The 18,500-nt window shown below is 52.0% G+C and overlaps 1 protein-coding gene across 1 annotated transcript in view; it reads left to right on the top strand.

Moving 5' to 3' along the window:
- The window catches only part of LOC139228094 (ataxin-7-like protein 1), a 55,018-nt gene extending 38,651 nt beyond the window's left edge, over positions 1 to 16,367 (top strand). The window contains exons 9-11 of the mRNA XM_070859277.1: positions 364 to 485; positions 2,826 to 3,645; positions 8,275 to 16,367. Coding sequence (XP_070715378.1) covers positions 364 to 485; positions 2,826 to 3,645; positions 8,275 to 8,292 — 960 coding nt within the window. The 3' untranslated portion in view covers positions 8,293 to 16,367. The remainder of the gene's footprint in view (positions 1 to 363; positions 486 to 2,825; positions 3,646 to 8,274) is intronic.
- The last annotated feature ends 2,133 nt before the right edge of the window (positions 16,368 to 18,500 follow it).

Below are 18,500 nucleotides of genomic sequence, written 5' to 3'. Positions count from 1 at the left end.
AATGAGTAGAGGCCCAACCTACTCAACCTTTCCTCATAAGTCAACCCCCTCATCCCCGGAATCAATCGAGTGAACCTTCTCTGAACTGCCTCCACAGCAAGTATATCCTTTCGTAAATATGGAAACCAAAACCACTTCCCTGCCCGCTCCCCATAACCCTAGACTCCCCTATCGTTTAAAAATCTGTCTATCTCCACCTTAAATAGGTGACTCCGGGTCCCTTCGATGAGGAATTGCTGGTGTCGAGGACGAGCAGGGCGGCTGCAGATCTGATCCCGATCTGATCCCGATCTGATCCCGATCTGATCCTGATCTGATCCCGATCTGATCCCGATCTCACCCTGGCTTTTTCTTCCCTTACAGTTTTGCACTTTCGGAAGCCGGATGATTAGCCGCGGCTGTTACGTCTTCAACAGGCGACTCGACCGTTTCCGTTCGGCCCTCAACTCCATGGTGGAAAGGCACCTGAATTCTCAGATGTGGAGGTCAGTCCGTTTTGCTTTCCCTTGCCCGGAGTCGCGTGGGGAGAAAGGGACAGTGTACACGGCGCGGGGTTAGAAAGGGGAGCAGGGGGAAGGTGGGTGAAATCGGGAAGAATCGGTTGCTTGAGCCAGCTTGGGTTTGAAAAGCCCGTGGATTGTGGGCGTCGGGCTTCCGATAATGGTCTGGTGTGCAAGGGTGCAGCGGCCTAGATAAGGCTTTGTTTACGGGCTCCAAGCTTGGCAGCCTGTCAGTGCAATGAGCATGGCGACTAGTGCAGTACTGGTGATCTGACACTAGGTGTAATGTACGTACTTGTGAGCACGCTCACGGGTTTGTAGAGCTGTTGAGTTGGGAGTGGCCTAGCCAGTCACGTGATGTTCACAAGACTCAATAAAACCCCAGCCAGTTGGGTTCGGGGGATCCACGATGGGGGCAGGTGGTTCTGAGCCCGGTGAATGAACTGGTAATGTGTCGTGTGATTGTTAAACCTTGGCTAATAAACCAACTCGTGCTCAATAGCAATGTGTTGCTATGATTTCTTAAGCAAAAAAACCCATGGAGCAAATATATTATACCTGGCACATTCGATATTCCTTCGCACACAGCTGCCTCACTCAGGACATCTAGTGGTGGAATGGGGTCAGTGCACGGAGCATTCTCGACCGCGCAGGGGAATTGGGTTGAGATATAGTCATCGTGCTACAAAAATGGCTCGGCGCTCCCTCAGTACGGCCCCTCCGATAGAGCAGCACTCCCTCAGTACTGCCCCTCCGACAGTGCGGCGCTCCCTCAGTACTGCCCCTCCGACAGTGCGACGCTCCCTCAGTACTGCCCCTCCGACAGTGCGGCACTCCCTCAGTATTGCCCCTCCGACAGTGCGGCACTCCCTCAGTACTACCCCTCCGACAGTGCGGCACTCCCTCAGTACTGCCCCTCCGACAGTGCGGCACTCCCTCAGTACTGCCCCTCCGACAGTGCGGCACTCCCTCAGTACTGCCCCTCCGACAGTGCGGCACTCCCTCAGTACTGCCCCTCCGACAGTGCGGCACTCCCTCAGTACTGCCCCTCTGACAGTGCGGCACTCCCTCAGTACTGCCCCTCCGACAGTGCGGCACTCCCTCAGTACTGCCCCTCCCTCAGTACTGCCCCTCCGACAGTGCGGCGCTCCCTCAGTACTGCCCCTCCGACAGTACGGCACTCCCTCAGTACTGCCCCTCCAACAGTGCGGCACTCCCTCAGTACTGCCCCTCCGACAGTGCGGCGCTCCCTCAGTACTGCCCCTCCGACAGTGCGGCACTCCCTCAGTACTGCCCCTCCGACAGTGCGTCGCTCCCTCAGTACTGCCCCTCCGACAGTGCGGGGCTCCCTCAGTACTGCCCCTCCCTCAGTACTGCCCCTCCGACAGTGCGGCGCTCCCTCAGTACTGCCCCTCCGACAGTGCGGCACTCCCTCAGTACTGCCCCTCCGACAGTGCGGCGCTCCCTCAGTACTGCCCCTCCCTCAGTACTGCCCCTCCGACAGTGCGGCACTCCCTCAGTACTGCCCCTCCGACAGTGCGGCGCTCCCTCAGTACTGCCCCTCCGACAGTGCGGCACTCCCTCAGTACTGCCCCTCCGACAGTGCGGCACTCCCTCAGTACTGCCCCTCCGAAAGTGCGGCACTCCCTCAGTACTGCCCCTCCGAAAGTGCGGCACTCCCTCAGTACTGCCCCTCCGACAGTGCGGCGCTCCCTCAGTACTGCCCCTCCCTCAGTACTGCCCCTCCGACAGTGCGGCACTCCCTCAGTACTGCCCCTCCGACAGTGCGGCACTCCCTCAGTACTGCCCCTCCCTCAGCACTGCCCCTCCGACAGTGCGGCACTCCCTCAGCACTGCCCCTCCGACAGTGCGGCACTCCCTCAGTACTGCCCCTCCGACAGTGCGGCACTCCCTCAGTACTGCCCCTCCGACAGTGCGGGGCTCCCTCAGTACTGCCCCTCCGACAGTGCGGCACTCCCTCAGTACTGCCCCTCCGACAGTGCGGGGCTCCCTCAGTACTGCACCTCCGACAGTGCGGCGCTCCCTCAGTACTGCCCCTCCGACAGTGCGGCACTCCCTCAGTACCGCCCCTCCGACAGTGCGGCGCTCCCTCAGTACTGCCCCTCCGACAGTGCGGCGCTCCCTCAGTCCTGCCCCTCCGACAGTGCGCCGATCTCTGGGAGTGTTGGCCTGGATTTTGTGCTCCAGTCTCTAGAGTTGGATGTGAATCCACGATTTCTGCCAGGCGCGAGTACTACGCACCAAGACATGTCCGGCACATTGTAATGCGAGGAGTAATCTGATTTATTTTTCTTTTCAACGCAGGAAAATCCCTCCGGCCACGGATCCTCAGAGGCTGCCGCTCTCAGCTCCGCCTCCCGCCCCCCCGGTGCCTTCGCTGGCGTCGGTGTTGTGTCTGTCGGTGTCCTCTTCCTCGCCCCCCTGCGCGGGCACGGACCCGAAGCCAGAGCCCTCGCCAACCACCTTCGGCCGCTCGCCCCCTCCACTGACCTCCCCCGCTCCGATCCCGGCCCCCTCCCCTTCCTCGGGCAGGGCGCCCTGGGCCAAGACCGGACGGGCGTCCGCGTTCCTCCAGGGCCCCCGCCCCGTCGCCGAGACATCGCCGGGCAAACGGAAGAAACCGGCGGCCTCCTGCTCCTCCTCCGAGCCCCCGCCCACCTCGGACCCCCCCCTCAAACGGAACTGCGTGCTGAGTCTGGGCAGGATAAACGCCATCCCTCCCGGCGGGGGGGCAGCCCCCAGGCCCCCCCACTCCAATACCTCGTCACACAACACTAACAACGGCGTCGCTGCCCACAGCCCCAAGGCCGGGCGCTCAGGACCAGCGGGAATTCTGGGCCATTCAGGGAACTCCGTTAAAGGGACAAGCAGGACCGCGGAACACTTTGATCCCAAGAGGGATGCCTGCCTCTGCGAGGGGCGCAGGCTGGGGGCTCACAACCCCTCATCCCCCCCGTCCTCTGCCATCTCCCCTGCACGGAGTGAGGGCAGGAAACGCAAGAACGCAGCCTCCTGCTCGAAGCCCACCAAAATCGCCAAGTCGCCCGAGGTGAACTGTGTTCAGCGGAAGCGAGACGAGAGCCTGGTGACGACCCGACCTCACAGCAACTCTCACACACACAAGGTAGAGGAAATTACGGGTCCCGCGGCAATCCCCACGCAAACGCGGACATGTCTGGTTCCAATCTCGGAGCTGGGTGCTCCCAGCCAAGGAGCCCGTAGGGAGCGCTGCAACCGGTTTTAGCCGCCTTGGGCTCGGAAGCAGCAAAGTTGTCTGAGATTCTCGCCCCTATTTACCGCCCAGTGATCCCCCCCTCCCCTCTGCACCCTACTGAAACGTGGGTGTGTGTGCGCGCGCGCCCGTCCCTGTGTGTGCGCACTCCTGTCCCTGCGTGTGTGAGTCCCTGCGTGTGAGAGAGGAGAGTCCCTGCGTGTGTGCGAGTCCCTGCGTGTGAGAGAGGAGAGTCCCTGCGTGTGAGAGAGGAGAGTCCCTGCGTGTGAGAGAGGAGAGTCCCTGCGTGTGAGAGAGGAGAGTCCCTGCGTGTGAGAGAGGAGAGTCCCTGCGTGTGAGAGAGGAGAGTCCCTGCGTGTGAGAGAGGAGAGTCCCTGCGTGTGAGAGAGGAGAGTCCCTGCGTGTGAGAGAGGAGAGTCCCTGCGTGTGAGAGAGGAAAGTCCCTGCGTGTCCGCGAGTCCCTGCGTGTGAGAGAGGAGAGTCCCTGCGTGTGAGAGAGGAGAGTCCCTGCGTGTGAGAGAGGAGAGTCCCTGCGTGTGCGCGAGTCCCTGCGTGTGAGAGAGGAGAGTCCCTGCGTGTGAGAGAGGAGAGTCCCTGCGTGTCCGCGAGTCCCTGCGTGTGAGAGAGGAGAGTCCCTGCGTGTGAGAGAGGAGAGTCCCTGCGTGTGAGAGAGGAGAGTCCCTGCGTGTGAGAGAGGAGAGTCCCTGCGTGTGAGAGAGGAGAGTCCCTGCGTGTGAGAGAGGAGAGTCCCTGCGTGTCCGCGAGTCCCTGCGTGTGCGCGAGTCCCTGCGTGTGCGCAAGTCCCTGCGTGTGAGAGAGGAGAGTCCCTGCGTGTGAGAGAGGAGAGTCCCTGCGTGTGAGAGAGGAGAGTCCCTGCGTGTCCGCGAGTCCCTGCGTGTGCGCGAGTCCCTGCGTGTGACGACAGGTTGGGGCTCGACTTCAATGGTTCTGCGGTTGAATAGCCCGCTGACACTTGCTGTCCGGAGATAGCCTTTGACTCGGTGGTAACATTCCCGCAAAAGGTAAAGGGCTTGAATCCCACTCCGGACAGTCCCGGAGACTGGAGACTTGGAGTAGGGTCTGTGAATACTGGGTTGACGCTGAGTGTCCGTTGCCACAGTAACTGGTGTCAATGGGAGCAGAGCATGCTTGTCTAATGTCGCGCACTTTGAACCTAAGTGTTGTGACGCTAGGAACTGTGGGTGAGCAGGGTGATTTAGGCGCGGTGTATAGAAATCACGAGAAGCTAGTGGGCAGCTACAAAAAATAATGGAATAGGCTAATGGAATGTTGGCCTTTGTCTCGGGGGAGCGGGGGGGAGGGGGAGTACAAAGTTATGTTACCGTTGTACAGAGCTCTGGTCAGACCCCGCATCTGGAGTCACTGTGTGGGTGGGTTACACAGACTGGGCTTGTATTCCCTCGAGTGTAGAAGATTGAAGGGTGATCTGATTGAGATGTTTAAGATGATTAAAGGATTAGATAGAGAGGGGGGAGTTCAGAACAAAGGGGCAGAACCTTAAACTTAGAGCCCGGCTGTTCAGGGGTGATGTCAGGGAGCACTTCTTCACACAAAGGGCAGTGGGAATCTGGAACACTCTCCCCCAAAACGCTGTTGAGGCTGGGGATCAGTTCGAGCTTTCAAAACTGAGATAGATAGATTTTTGTTGGGTAAGGGTATTAGAACATAATATCCACCTGGCCCCTCGAGCCTGCTCCGCCATTTAATAAGATCATGGCAGATCTGATCATGGACTCAGCTCCACTTCCCTGCCCGCTCCACATAACCCTTTATTCCCTTATCGTTCAAAAATCTGTCTATCTCCACCTTAAATATATTCAGTGACCCAGCCTCCACAGCTCTCTGGGGCAGAGAATTCCACAGATTTACAACTCTCTGAGAGAAGAAATTCCTCCTCATTTCAGTTTTAAATGGGCGACCCCTTATTCTGAGACTATGTCCCCTAGTTTTAGTTTCCCCTACGAGTGGAAATATCCTCTCTGTATCCACCTTGTCGAGCCCCTCATTATCTTATATATTTCGATAAGATCACCTCTCATTCTTCTGAACTCCAATATGTATAGGTCCAACCTACTCAGCCTATCTTCATAAATCAACCCCCTTATCTCCGGTATCAACCTAGTGAACAGTCTCCAATGTAAGTATATCCTTCCTTAAATACAGAGACCAAAACTGCACGCAGTACTCCAGGTGTGGCCTCACCAATACCCTGTACAGTTGTAGCAGGACCTCTCTGCTTTTATACTCCATCCCCCTTGCAATAAAGGCCAACATTCCATTTGCCTTCCTGATCACTTGCTGTACCTGCATACTAACTTTTTGTGTTTCATGTACAAGGACCCCCAGGTCCCTCTGTACCGCAGCATTTTGCAATTTTTCTCTATTTAAATTATAATTTGCTTTACTATTTTTTTTTCTGCCAAAGTGGATAACCTCACATTTTCCCACATTATATTCCATCTGCCAAATGTTTGCCCACTCACTTAGCCTGTCTATATCCCTTTGCAGATTTTTTGTGTCCTCCTCACAATTTGCTTTCCCACCCATCTTTGTATCATCAACAAACTTGTCTACATTACACTCGGTCCCTTCATCCAAGTCATTAATATAGATTGTAAATAGTTGAGGCCCCAGCACTGATCCCTGTGTCACCCCACTAGTCACTGTTTGCCAACCGGAAAATGACCCATTTATCCCGACTCTCTGTTTTCTGTTAGTTAGCCAATCCTCTATCCATGCTAATATCTTGCCCCCAACCCCGTGAATTTTTATCTTGTGCAGTAACCTTTTATGTGGCACCTTAACGAATGCCTTCTAGAAATCCAAATACACCACATCCATTGGTTCCTCCTTATCCCCCCTGCCCGTTACATCCTCAAAGAACTCCAGCATTTATCAAACATGACTTCCCTTTCATAAAACCATGCTGACTCTGCTTAATTGAATTATGCTTTTCCAAATCTCCCGCTACTGTTTCCTTAATAATGGACTCCAGCATTTTCCCAACGAGAGATATTAGGCTAACTGGTCGATAGTTTTAAGGGTTACAGAACGAGATGGGTAGATGGAGTTAAGATCAACCATGATCTAATTGAATGGTGGGACAGGCTCGAGGGACTGAATGGCCTCCTCCTGTTCCTATGGCTCGGGGGTAATATTCCTGCCTGTGAGTCAGAAGGGTTGGGTCTGAGTCTCAGTCCAGACAGTCCCAGTGAGCGCAGATCGGAGCACTGGCTTTGAATACTGGATTGACGTCCGGTGGGGGGTGGGGGTTGCGAGGGGAGGACACGGTGCTCTCCTCTGATGGTTGATGGAGAGGGTGCAGCTCACTAGAAGAAGGTACTCTGAACATATAAACCATGTGGTAAGGCAACAGGGAAATGGCAGTAACCGGCTCAAGAATCTCCTGTGTGAGTCTTGAGTTAGGACCTGCCCCAACAACAACAACAACTTTTATTTATATAGCACCTTTAACATAGTCAAACGTCCCAATGTGCTTCACAGCAATTTTTTAACACAAAACAAATTAATTTGACACTGGGCCACATAAGAAGAAATTAGGGCAGATGACCAAAAGCTTGGTCAAAGAGGTCGGTTTTAAGGAGCGTCTTAAAGAAGGAGAGAGAGGCGGAGAGGTTTAGGGAGGGAGTTCCAGAGCTTGGGGCCCAGGCAGCTGAAGGCACGGCCACCAATGGTAAAGCGATTATAATCAGGGATGGTCAAGAGGGCAGAATTAGAGGAGCGCAGAGATCTCGGGGAGAGTGGAACAGCAACAAACTGATTGTCTGGGCTGCCATGAGGAGTAGCGCTGGGTTGAGGACGTGTTGGATGGCAATGCCCGTGGAACCTGTATCCCACCAAGTGTCAGCGCGTCTGGAGAGAAGGGGGAAAAGTGGGCAAAAAACCCCAGTTTGTGACACCATTTGAAAACCTCGAACACCTTGTGCCTATTACTGACTTTGAATGTTTCTACCTCCTGCAGAATATTTAACCGACCACCGAGATCTCCCGTTTAAACAAAAGAACCTTGTATTTAATTACAGAGCAGTGGAAATATGTGCTGGGAGTAGCCGAAAGAGGTGATATAATATGAGCCACTCGCCGTCGGTGTGGGTAGGAAGTGCCAGCGGGTACTGCCCATGTTTTATTAGCCGTGGCTCAGTGGGCAGCACTCTCGCCCCCGAGTCAGAAGGTCGTGGGTTCAAGACTCGACCACAAAATCTAGACCGATAAGAAGAGCAGGTGTCCTGGCCAGGATTTATCCCCTCAATCAACATCACTAAAAACATCATTATCACATTGCTGTGTGTGGGAGCTTGCTGTGCGCAAATTGGCTGCCGCGTTTCCCACATTACAGCAGTGACTACACTCCAAGAAGTATTGCATTGGCTGTAAAGCGCTTTGGGACGTCCTGAGGTCATGAAAGGTGCTATATAAATGCCAGGTCTGAGAGTGGGTTTGTTTAGCAGATGTTAATCTCTCTCTCTCTCTCTCCCCCAGGCAAAAGTGCGCCCCTGAAAGTGAGCCTGCCCCAGACCTGCGGGGGATATGGGATCTGGAACCTTCCGTCCGTGCGTCCGTCGCCACCTCCAGCCCTTTGCCCACACAGACCAGAGCCGGTGGGCGGGTGTCGGGCCCTCCGTTGTCCCACAGGCTGTCTATGCACCAATCGGAGCGGGCGCCAGTACCAACGACTCGTTGTATTGCGTTCCGTGTCTGTAGCGGGAGCCACCGTACTCATCGTCCATTCGCTCCGTTTGTTCCCCCTCCCGCCCGGTTCCGCAGCAGCCTTGCTCCGCGCCGATCTGAAAAATGTGCGCGGAATCGCCCGTGAGACGTGGGCCCCCGTGATTGGGGCCCCGGAAGCGTTGGAGAATGACTGGGATTGTTCCCGCCACGTCTTCGATCCACGCTCCCTGCGGGCGGGACACATCCCCATGGCATTGTGTATTTGTAAACCTGGGCTCTCTTTCCCCTCCCCCGCCCCCCCCCCCCCCCCCCCATCCTCTCCTAAAGGCACTGACTCACATTGGGGTTCAGTCTCTCTGGGCAACGTTCCCCGTAAGCTGCGCTTTGTTCCATGCGCCTGTCCCTTTAAATTTCTGCGCACACGCGGTATTTAGATGGGAACATTGCCTCTGGGCCCCTTCCCCCGAGGAGCCAGTGCTCTTGTTAGACTCCAGATGTTTCACCGTCAGGATCATGAGCAAGAGCCCCCAAACACACGGGATGTGTTTCCCCTGGCCCACCTTCCCCTCTCTTTCCCCCCCCCCCCAGCCCAGGGCGCCAAGGCCCAGCACTGTGCCCCCTCTCGCCACCCTAACGGAGATGACCCTGGTGGCCAGGCTAGGTGGTTGCCCCTTACCCACACCAAGAAGGCTGGTGGAGGGAGAAAGGTTAAGCGACGAGGAGGATGGCTGTCACCGGCTTGATGTTTCTACATACCGAAGAGCCTGAACAATTCCGATCACAGACGTAAGGGGGGATGGAGAAGGATTTCACATCCACGGGAACTGGAGACGAATGGGATGATTTTTTTTCTCTCCCGAACATGTTACATCACTGGCAAACATTTCCTGAACCGCGGGTCCGGCAAGTGAGGCACTCTTGGAAATTCGCCTCTTGCATGTGAAACGTGACAGACTGAGATAGAACGCACTGAAAGTGAGGAATGGTTTGATTTCTGGTAATTCGGTAATCATCAAATATTGCTCTTTAAGCCTGGCTTCAATTAAGAGCTTTGCTTCCCTGGGCGACGGTCTGGCCATCGGTGACCCCCGGTGTTTGGGTAGAGTCTGGCAGCATATTTATCATTTTATTAAATTTCTGCCCCTTCTCTCCAGCTTGCCCCCCTCCTCCCCTCCCGAAGGTGCTGACTCTTGTTGTTCACAGCCCCCCTCCCCTCCCAGGGCAGGTGTCGCTGCCCTCTGGTCCTTTGCTAAAGTGAGTCACCATTGCGGGTGGGGAGGGGGGGAGGCCCAATCCTGCCTCATCCTGTTTGTTCCTGAGCTCCTCCTGGCCACGCTTGGCTCAACACCACATCAGGCTGTACAGTACTCCAGCTGCGGCCTAACCAGTGTTTTACAGACCCATTGAAGCTTCGGGGGAGCTGTTCCAATTAGACCTCCAATCCGCTTCCTGACCAACCCTGAGAACATAAGAACATAAGAAATAGGAGCAGGACTCCGCCATTCAATAAGATCATGGCTGATCTGATCTTGGCCTCAACTCCACTTCCCTGCCCGATCCCCATAACCTTTTACTCCCTTATCATTCAAATATCTGTCTATCTCCACCTTAAATATCTTCAATGACCCAGCCTCCACAGCTCTCTGGGGCAGAGAATTCCAAAGATTCACCACCCTCAGAGAGAAGAAATTCCTCTTCGCTTCCATTTTAAATTCTGAAACTCTGCCCCAGAGTTCTAGACTCCCCCACGAGGGGAAACATCCTCTCTGCATCTGCCCTGTCAAGCCCCCTCAGAATCTTATACGTTTCAATAAGATGAGAGATGGGAACTAAGATAAGTTCAGGGTTTAATGATAAAAGTGACCCCGTGATGGGGCCTGCTCCCATTGTCACGTCGTTTGATTTCCCTCGTTGCCGTCAAAATAGCCTTTGAGCGAGGGCACCTCGCCTGGAGCCGAGAGCGCACATCTCCTCGTGACCATTGCGAAGAGCTGGAGCCTTATCCAGCGGGGGAGAAGGGACAGATTTAAGATGCTCACTGCAGACTCAATCGGCATGTGGAGACTGGCTTTCAATAGCAGAACTGCAGATATTTGCGGGTACGCATGTCCCAGCAAGCTTCCGATCTCCACGATCAGATTCCGGGAGGATTCACGGTGCTATGGGCTCACTGCGAGATCCCGGGCGTGTCTTCAAACTCTCTCGTTTCTTCCAACTGAACTATTCTTGAATCAAACCATTCCTCCGTCCATGATAAGCTGAGCAAAAGTTTCTTACATTTTGCTGGTGCTCGAAGCCCCTATTTTGGAGCAGAAAAGGTTCAACAATATTTTATTTTTGATTTCATTCAGTTATTTCATATTTATGTTTCTGTCCTAATCGGTTTCATCGGCTTTTTTGGGAACGGAGTGACTTATTTTTTTTTACATTTCTCCATAGCTATTCTTTTTTTTTTCATTGTATAACTATATATATTTTTTTAAGTTGTGTATTTTTTTTATATATATATATAATTTTGCTGTACATTTCTCACAATCAGTGCTGTGAATCAGTAACCAAGGGACTGCTGAGCTGCCGGGTGTCTCCTGGTGGTGATTTTTCCTGGGTAATGTTTGAAATCTGGGTTCCCAGGAAAACAAAGTTAACTACACAATGTTGTTCTCTCCGCCAGTGACTGAAAGGGTTACATTCCGGATACACGCACAAACCCGTTGAGGGGCGGTTTTCACTGGACGAGTCCAGTGCCTACGGTCACACACTTCGGATGAGCTTGATGAATGCACTCGATAGGGATCAGGTTAACCTGACTTACCCCCCCCCCCACCCCATGGCAAATGTGACGCGATCGACTTAGGAATGATACAGCACAGAAGGGAGGCCATTTGGCCCATCGTGTCTGTGCCAGCTCTGTGAAAGAGCAATCCAATTAGTCCCTCTCCCCCCTGCCCCTTCCACATAGCCTTGCCGATTTTTCCATTTCAAGTATACGTCCAACGGAAAGTGATATCGGACACTGTGTCAAATCGGGTGGTCGACCTGATTACGTCAGTTTCCCACCGGGAACACTAGGTTAAAATTGCCCCCAATCTATAATTTTTCCATTATGGATTTTTTTGGTGCTTTTATGATGAGGGATGTTTGGTGCTGGGGAATGAACGTATCCGACACCAGTTGTCATCATCGAGCATTCCTCGGGTTGGGCCACTTGGTGCCCTATTTATTGAGCACTCTGCGAGATCCCCAACGTTCCATCGCCACAGCCGATCCCGCTCATTCCCCATCCCTGTCCTCGGCATCCTCCGCTGGCGCCTTGTCCCGCAGTGCACCGACTTCAAAATCCTTGTGCTTGTTTACAAATCCCCCCACCCCAGCCCTGTCCTTGCCCCTCCCTACCTCAGTGTCCTTCTCGAACCCTATCGCTCAGTTCTCATACCTTTGGATTCTGGCATTTACCCCTCCCATCCCCTGTACTGCACCATTGGGAGCAGAATCTCCAGCCCTCTCTGCGCAACACCCTTCTGTAAATTCTACCCCCTTCCCCTCCGCCCCCCCCCCCCCACATGCTACTTCCCTCTCCTCCTTTAAAAGTCTCTATAAAACCTTTCTATTCATGCTTAATCACTGCCCCACTGCCACTTGTCGTCCATTTCTCCGTGATTCACCTCTGCTTTAAGAACGCTGTGTAAATCTGCGTAGAACCAGGCCCCCTCCACCCTGCCCACCCTCGATGAGCGCCCACTACCCTACCTCTCCTGCAGCAGTGCAACAGTTTTGCATTTCCCACACCAGCTGTGCTTTGCTCTCTCACTGGGATCGCCAGTTTGGTGGTAATTGGTGCCGAATGAAGAGCAGTTTTATGCTGGGCACTTGCCATTAGACACTGGGCTCAGCGTACCCCGAGCTTGTTTCACACACGACCCTAACAGTCAGCAAATCGAGGAGAGTTTCGACCCAGCCGTCTGGGCTGGATTTGGAACCCAGCTCCCAGAGATAAACTTTTGACTTAACTCCCTGAAGCAGCCCAGCCTGCGGCCCGAGTTACCGTTCTAGCAGACACGTCTCTCTTGTCACCTGTGCCCCACCTGCCTTAAACAGCCAGTTCAGTGGAGCACAAAAGGTGACCCTCATAATACAGGTTCGAGCGATTGAGAGAGACACGAGAATGTAAAGTACTGAACTATAGCGTCAGTCATGGAGATCAAAATGCCAAGGAGTGTAAATGTCTGGAAAGTTTGTAATCGTTGTGTATTGATAATTATGCAAATATCTTTTGTATTTGATCTAGTAATGACACATTGTCTATAATATTTTACAAGTTTGAAATGGTCAAATATATGTCTATATATACAGATAAATACATATATATAGTGACCGAATGTAACACATGCCAGGTGTATACCATTGAGGGTATCTGAGAGATACCTTGGCAACAGCTGAAGGACAGTGAGCTGTCAGAATGCAAACCATTGCGGTGTCAGTAGTCATTGTAATTTATTGTATAGATCAAGGCATCAAAATCTGAATCGGGTTTTGAATTTTGTTTTCATTTTTAACTTTTTTTGAGGGTGGGGGGCATCTGGGTTGGCAAGACTCCAGATCAGGTTCTATCCAGCCCAGTCAGATCCAACTTGCCCCTCAGCACATCCTGTACCCAACCAGACTGATCTAAAACATGGTCAGGGGTCCCTGTGGGGGGGGGGGGGGGGGGAGGGGCGGGAAGAACAGTAGGTGTGATGTTAATCCAGTGTGTAGGGTCTCACCTGCTCTCTCATTCTCATTTAATAACAAGTTTCCAATGTGCAGCTTGAGATACAATTTAAAAGGAACTATGAAAAGAAAATGGGGTTTGTAAACCCTGGTGAGAGATGTACCATAGGAAGAAAGACTAAAGATAGGAGAGGGAGCCAGGGATCTGGGATTGTACAGCAAACTCTCTTTCTGGTTGTCCTAATTCAGTGCCTCACCCACCAGTGGAAACGATGTACCGTTATCTACTCATCATAATCTGTCATCATCTTGAAGGCCGCTTATCAGGTCACCTCTTACTCAGAATGTGCAGCACAAATCGGCCATTGGGCCCACTGCTCCGTGCCGGGGTTTATTCTCCACACCAGCCCCCTCCCCATCTCACCCCATCACCATATCCTTCTATACCTTTCTCCTTCATGTGTTTATCTAACTTCCCCTTAAATACATCGATACTCTTCACCTCAACCCCTCCCTGTGGCAGCGAGTTCCACATTCTCACCCCTCTCTGGGTAAAGAAGTTTCTCCTGAATTCCCCATTGGGTTTATCAGTGACTGTCTGATATTGATGGGCCCTAGTTCTGATCTCCCCACAAGTGGAACCATCGTCTCTATGTCTACCCTATCAAACCCCTTCATCATTTTACAGACCTCTATCGGGTCACCCCCTCAGCCTTCTCTTTTCCAGAGCAAAGAGCCCCTTGACCACCTACGCTCGAATAAAAGTTCGAAAATCACAAATGTTTTGAAATCTAAAACAAAAATACAAGGTGCTGGAAAGGCACAGCTCGTCAGACGGCATCTGAAGGACCAAAGGCGGGTCGAGGGTAGGGGAGCCCAGTTCTGATTGGTTGTATTCGCATGACTTCCCAACGTCCACCCTCGTGCCATTGGTCGACCGACACGCCCACACTCACGGCGCTCCGCCATCCCACGGCCAATCGCAGAGCGAACAGGCTTTCATTACCTGATTGGATGATTCTTGCCCGCCAGTCGAACAACATTTCCCCACCCCATCTCCAATATTGTTTTAATGCTCTTATGATTTTGCCCCCGGGAGATTAATTTTTTAATTCCCTAATGGAGGGCCTTGCTGAAACATTAATCTCTCTCATTTTCATTATAGCAGAGTGTTGGGACTGCGCATGATGTAGATCACTTTACACTTGAATTAGTTGCAGTGCAAGTCCTTTTAAGCTCAAAGATAAGAAATCGGATAATTACCTCAAATATGAGCTGCTGCCCAGGCTGATCATTTTGTTTTAGTACTGTATTTTTGTAGTTGGTATCACTTTGCTACAAACTATTTAACAAGTGTTTATTAGATGTGGCTAGTTATTTTATAAATCGGATCACAGGCCCTTCGCTGTACTATAAGTTGGGACTTGGGAGAGATAAAGGGGCAATGTCCCGATGGCAACAGGATATTATCCAGTGAGTGGGTGAACCCATATAGATTGATCAGGTCCTTGACACTATCCCTGGCCCGTGCTAAAGTTAGTTGAAGTCAGCCGGGAAGGCCTTTCAAAATTCTACCATTGGTGTCTGTGTCTCTGGTCGAGGAAGGGGAAGATTGTTTATGATTATTCAGCAATTCCTGCTGGAATTGAACAAGTATGGGTGTCATTTGAATGGAGGATCTGGGTCCGCTGTGACACCTCTGTAGCTGAATAGCCAGCCAACACTTTGGCTGAGGTGTTACCCGTCGCCTTCCCCTGGGCTTTCCCTGCCTTTTGGGCGAGGACTCATGGGATAAGGAATAGAATCATAGAAATTTACAACACGGAGGGAGGCCATTCGGCCCATCGTGTCCGCGCCGGCCGACAAAGAGCTATCCAGCCTAATCCCTCAAGTACTTTTAAAATGTAGTGAGGGTTTCTGCCTCTATCACCCTTTCAGACAGTGAGTTCCAGACCCCCACAGCCCTCCGAGTGAAGACATTTCCCCTCATATGTCCTCTAAATCTCCTACCAATTACTTTAAATCTATGGCCCCTGGTTGTTGACCCCTCTGCTAGGGGAAATAGGTCCGTCCTATTCCACTCTATCCAGGCCCCTCAATTTTATACACCTCAATAAGGTCTCCCCTCGGCCTCTTTTCCAAAGAAAACAAACCCAGCCTATCCAATCTTTCCTCATAGCCAAAATTCTCCAGTCCTGGCAACATCCTCATACACCTCCTCTGTACCCTCTCCAACGCAATCACATCTTCCCTGTAAGGTGGTGACCAGAACTGCACGCAGAATAGAACTTCATAGAGAAGTTTGAAAGCTGTGTGTTGGTATCGGGGCTGTCTGAGCAGGTGAGTTACCAGCGAGCTTGGCCACAAACTAGTGCCGATTGAAGCCAAGGAGAGAAAACCGATAAGAGAAAGGGAAGACCCAATTGGCTGATAGGGACCGGAGCCCTCTGAAGTTGTCAAAAGCAGTGCAGTGTCCAAAAAAAGTTTTGAAATTTACCCTGCCTGTTTTGATGTCATGCACACTGTTTTAAAACTGGGAGAGCAGTCGGAGCGCGGATTTAAAACTCTCACGGCTTCAGACGAGCTGAATTATTATGAAACCGGATCCCTCGTGGCTGCTGTTAAATGACTGACGGGAACTGCAGCCACAGCAAACAGGAGTGGATTCCAACATGTTTTATGCTGATCAGGACTGGTTCGGAGACAACCCTACTTTCCCCATTCCCATTCCCCTTCCCGAAGGTGCTGACTCCCGTTTGGGGTACAGTTGCAGGGTTGCCAGCCACACTAAGGGTGAGCCTAGATGGTGAGTGTTTGGTAGGCTGTTCGACCACGGAAGGCACCACCGCCAAGCTCAATTCACTCGATTGTGATCTTGGCCGGGAATCCGGGCTGATTGTGCCCAGGGGCCCTGACGGTTAGCTCCTTCCCCCACTGGGATCAATCACAATTGCAGCCCCACCCTATTCCCAGTGGCCTGCCCCCAATTGGGAGTCATTCCCCATCGGGCTTGATATGCCATTCATCATTGGCCGGAGGCTGTCCCCTGAACACGTGCTGGAGAAAGTTTGCTTTGAATAATTACTGTCTGACTAATATTTATGGGATTTTTTTAATATTGACTTTAGACCTCACAGTGTTTTTTGGTTTATAAGCAAATAAATGTATAATTTATAACACCCAAACAGACGTTTGAATAAAGGTTTTTTTTGTTGTTTATCGCTGTTTGGTGAGCAATTTGGATATTTTTTTTAAATAAAGTTTTATTAGAATTTTTCAAGCGTCCTGTCTAATATTAACTTCTAAATACGCAGCTTGGTGTGAGAATGGGGATGGACAGTATTCGCATTTATATCAGACAACTGAGAAATGTTACAACACTTCACGTAGAATTTGTTACTTTGAAGTGCAGCCACTGTTGTGTAAAAAGACTTGCATTTATATAGCACCTGTCACAATCTCAAAGTGCTTTACAGCCAATGAAGTACTTTTGAAGTGTAGTCACTGTCTTAATGTGGGAAACGCAGCAACCAATTTGCACACAGCAAGCTCCCACACACAACAATGAGACAAAGGACCAGATAATCTGTTTTAGTAATGTTGATTGAGGGATAAATATTAGCCAGGCTCCAGGGATAACTCTCCTGCTCTTCTTTGACAAAGTGCCATGGGATCTTTTCCATCCACCTGAGAGGGAAGATGAGTCCTCGGTTTAATATTTCATCCAAATGACAGCACCTCCGACCGTGCAGTGCTCCCTCAGTACTGCCCCTCCGACAGTGCAGTGCTCCCTCAGTACTGCCCCTCCGACAGTGCAGTGCTCCCTCAGTACTGCCCCTCCGACAGTGCAGCGCTCCCTCAGTACTGCCCCTCCGACGATGCAGCACTCCCTCAGTACTGCCCCTCCGACAGTGAGGCGCTCCCTCAGTACTGGCCCTCTGACAGTGCGGCACTCCCTCAGTACTGCCCCTCCGACGATGCAGCACTCCCTCAGTACTGCCCCTCCGACAGTGAGGCGCTCCCTCAGTACTGGTCCTCTGACAGTGCGGCACTCCCTCAGTACTGCCCCTCCGACAGTGAGGCGCTCCCTCAGTACTGGCCCTCTGACAGTGCGGCACTCCCTCAGTACTACACTGGAAACGTTGGCCTGGTATTTTGTGCTCAAACGCCTGAAGTGGGACTTGAACCCACGACCTTCTGCTTCGGAGTTGAGAGTGCTGTCCAGTTAGCTACGGCTGACACCAGGAATGGTACGAGGATTGTGTAACAGTGGTAGGTTTACAAACAAATGAAAAATGCCGGCCAGGGAAAGACACTCTGGTCCATCCAGTCTGTCGCACATAATTGTGTAGCAACTCTCCTCCAACCCAAAAACATGCGATCTCCTGGGAGAGGTGAAAAACAGCCCTATTTAGTGGGGTGGGTAGATTTGAGAAATTCCCCTCTGACCTGCACCCCCCCCCCCCCCCCACACTCCCCCCACGTGGTGATCAAAACGAATCCAGGAAATCATTGGAACGGAGCTGTCTGAAGGTTAAATAACAAATTGGATGCCAGGAGTTTGTTTTTTGAAAGAGATTTACAGGTGGTTCCCACAGGCTCAATTCCTTCTGAAAAGGTTCAATTATGAAGACCGGTTGCGTAGACTAGGCTTGTATTTCCTTCAATATAGAAGATTAAGGGATGATCTAATTGAAGTGTTTAAGATGATTTAAAGGATTTGATAAAGTAATTATTTCCTCTGCTGCGAAAGTCCAGAACAAGGGGCATAGCTTTAAAATTAGAGCCAGGCCCTTCAGGAAGCACTGCACACAAAGGCTAATGGAAATCTCGACCCCCCCCCCCCCCCCAAAAATGCTGTTGCGACTGGGGGTTAATTGAAAATTTCAAACTGAAATTGATAGATTTTTGTTAGGTAAGGGTGATGGAACCAAGGCGGGTTGCTGGAGTTAAGATACATGATCCAATTGAATGGCGGAACAGGCTCGAGGGGCTGAATGGACTGCTCCCTTGGGTTCCCTGCTGAAACCCTCATCCATAACTTTGTTACCTCTAGGCTTGATTATTCCAATGCACACCTGGTGAGCCTCCCACCTTCTACCCTCCATAAACTTGAGCTCATCCAAAACTCTGCTGCCCGTATCCTGACTCGCACCAAGACCCGTTCACCCATCACCCCTGTGCTCGCTGACCTACATTGGCTCCTGGTGAGAAGCGGAGTGCGGGCTGCAACATCGCGGCACCAACCCTGCAAATTCGACCATTGTAAAAATAAATCGCACGCCACACCTCCCCTTTAATTTTCGCCCCGTGAGCGATGGGTGACCCAG

Source organism: Pristiophorus japonicus, chromosome 17 (genome assembly GCF_044704955.1).
Source record: "Pristiophorus japonicus isolate sPriJap1 chromosome 17, sPriJap1.hap1, whole genome shotgun sequence".
In the NCBI taxonomy this organism is placed as follows: Eukaryota; Metazoa; Chordata; class Chondrichthyes; family Pristiophoridae; genus Pristiophorus; species Pristiophorus japonicus.
This window is presented reverse-complemented; position numbering and strand designations above follow the sequence as displayed.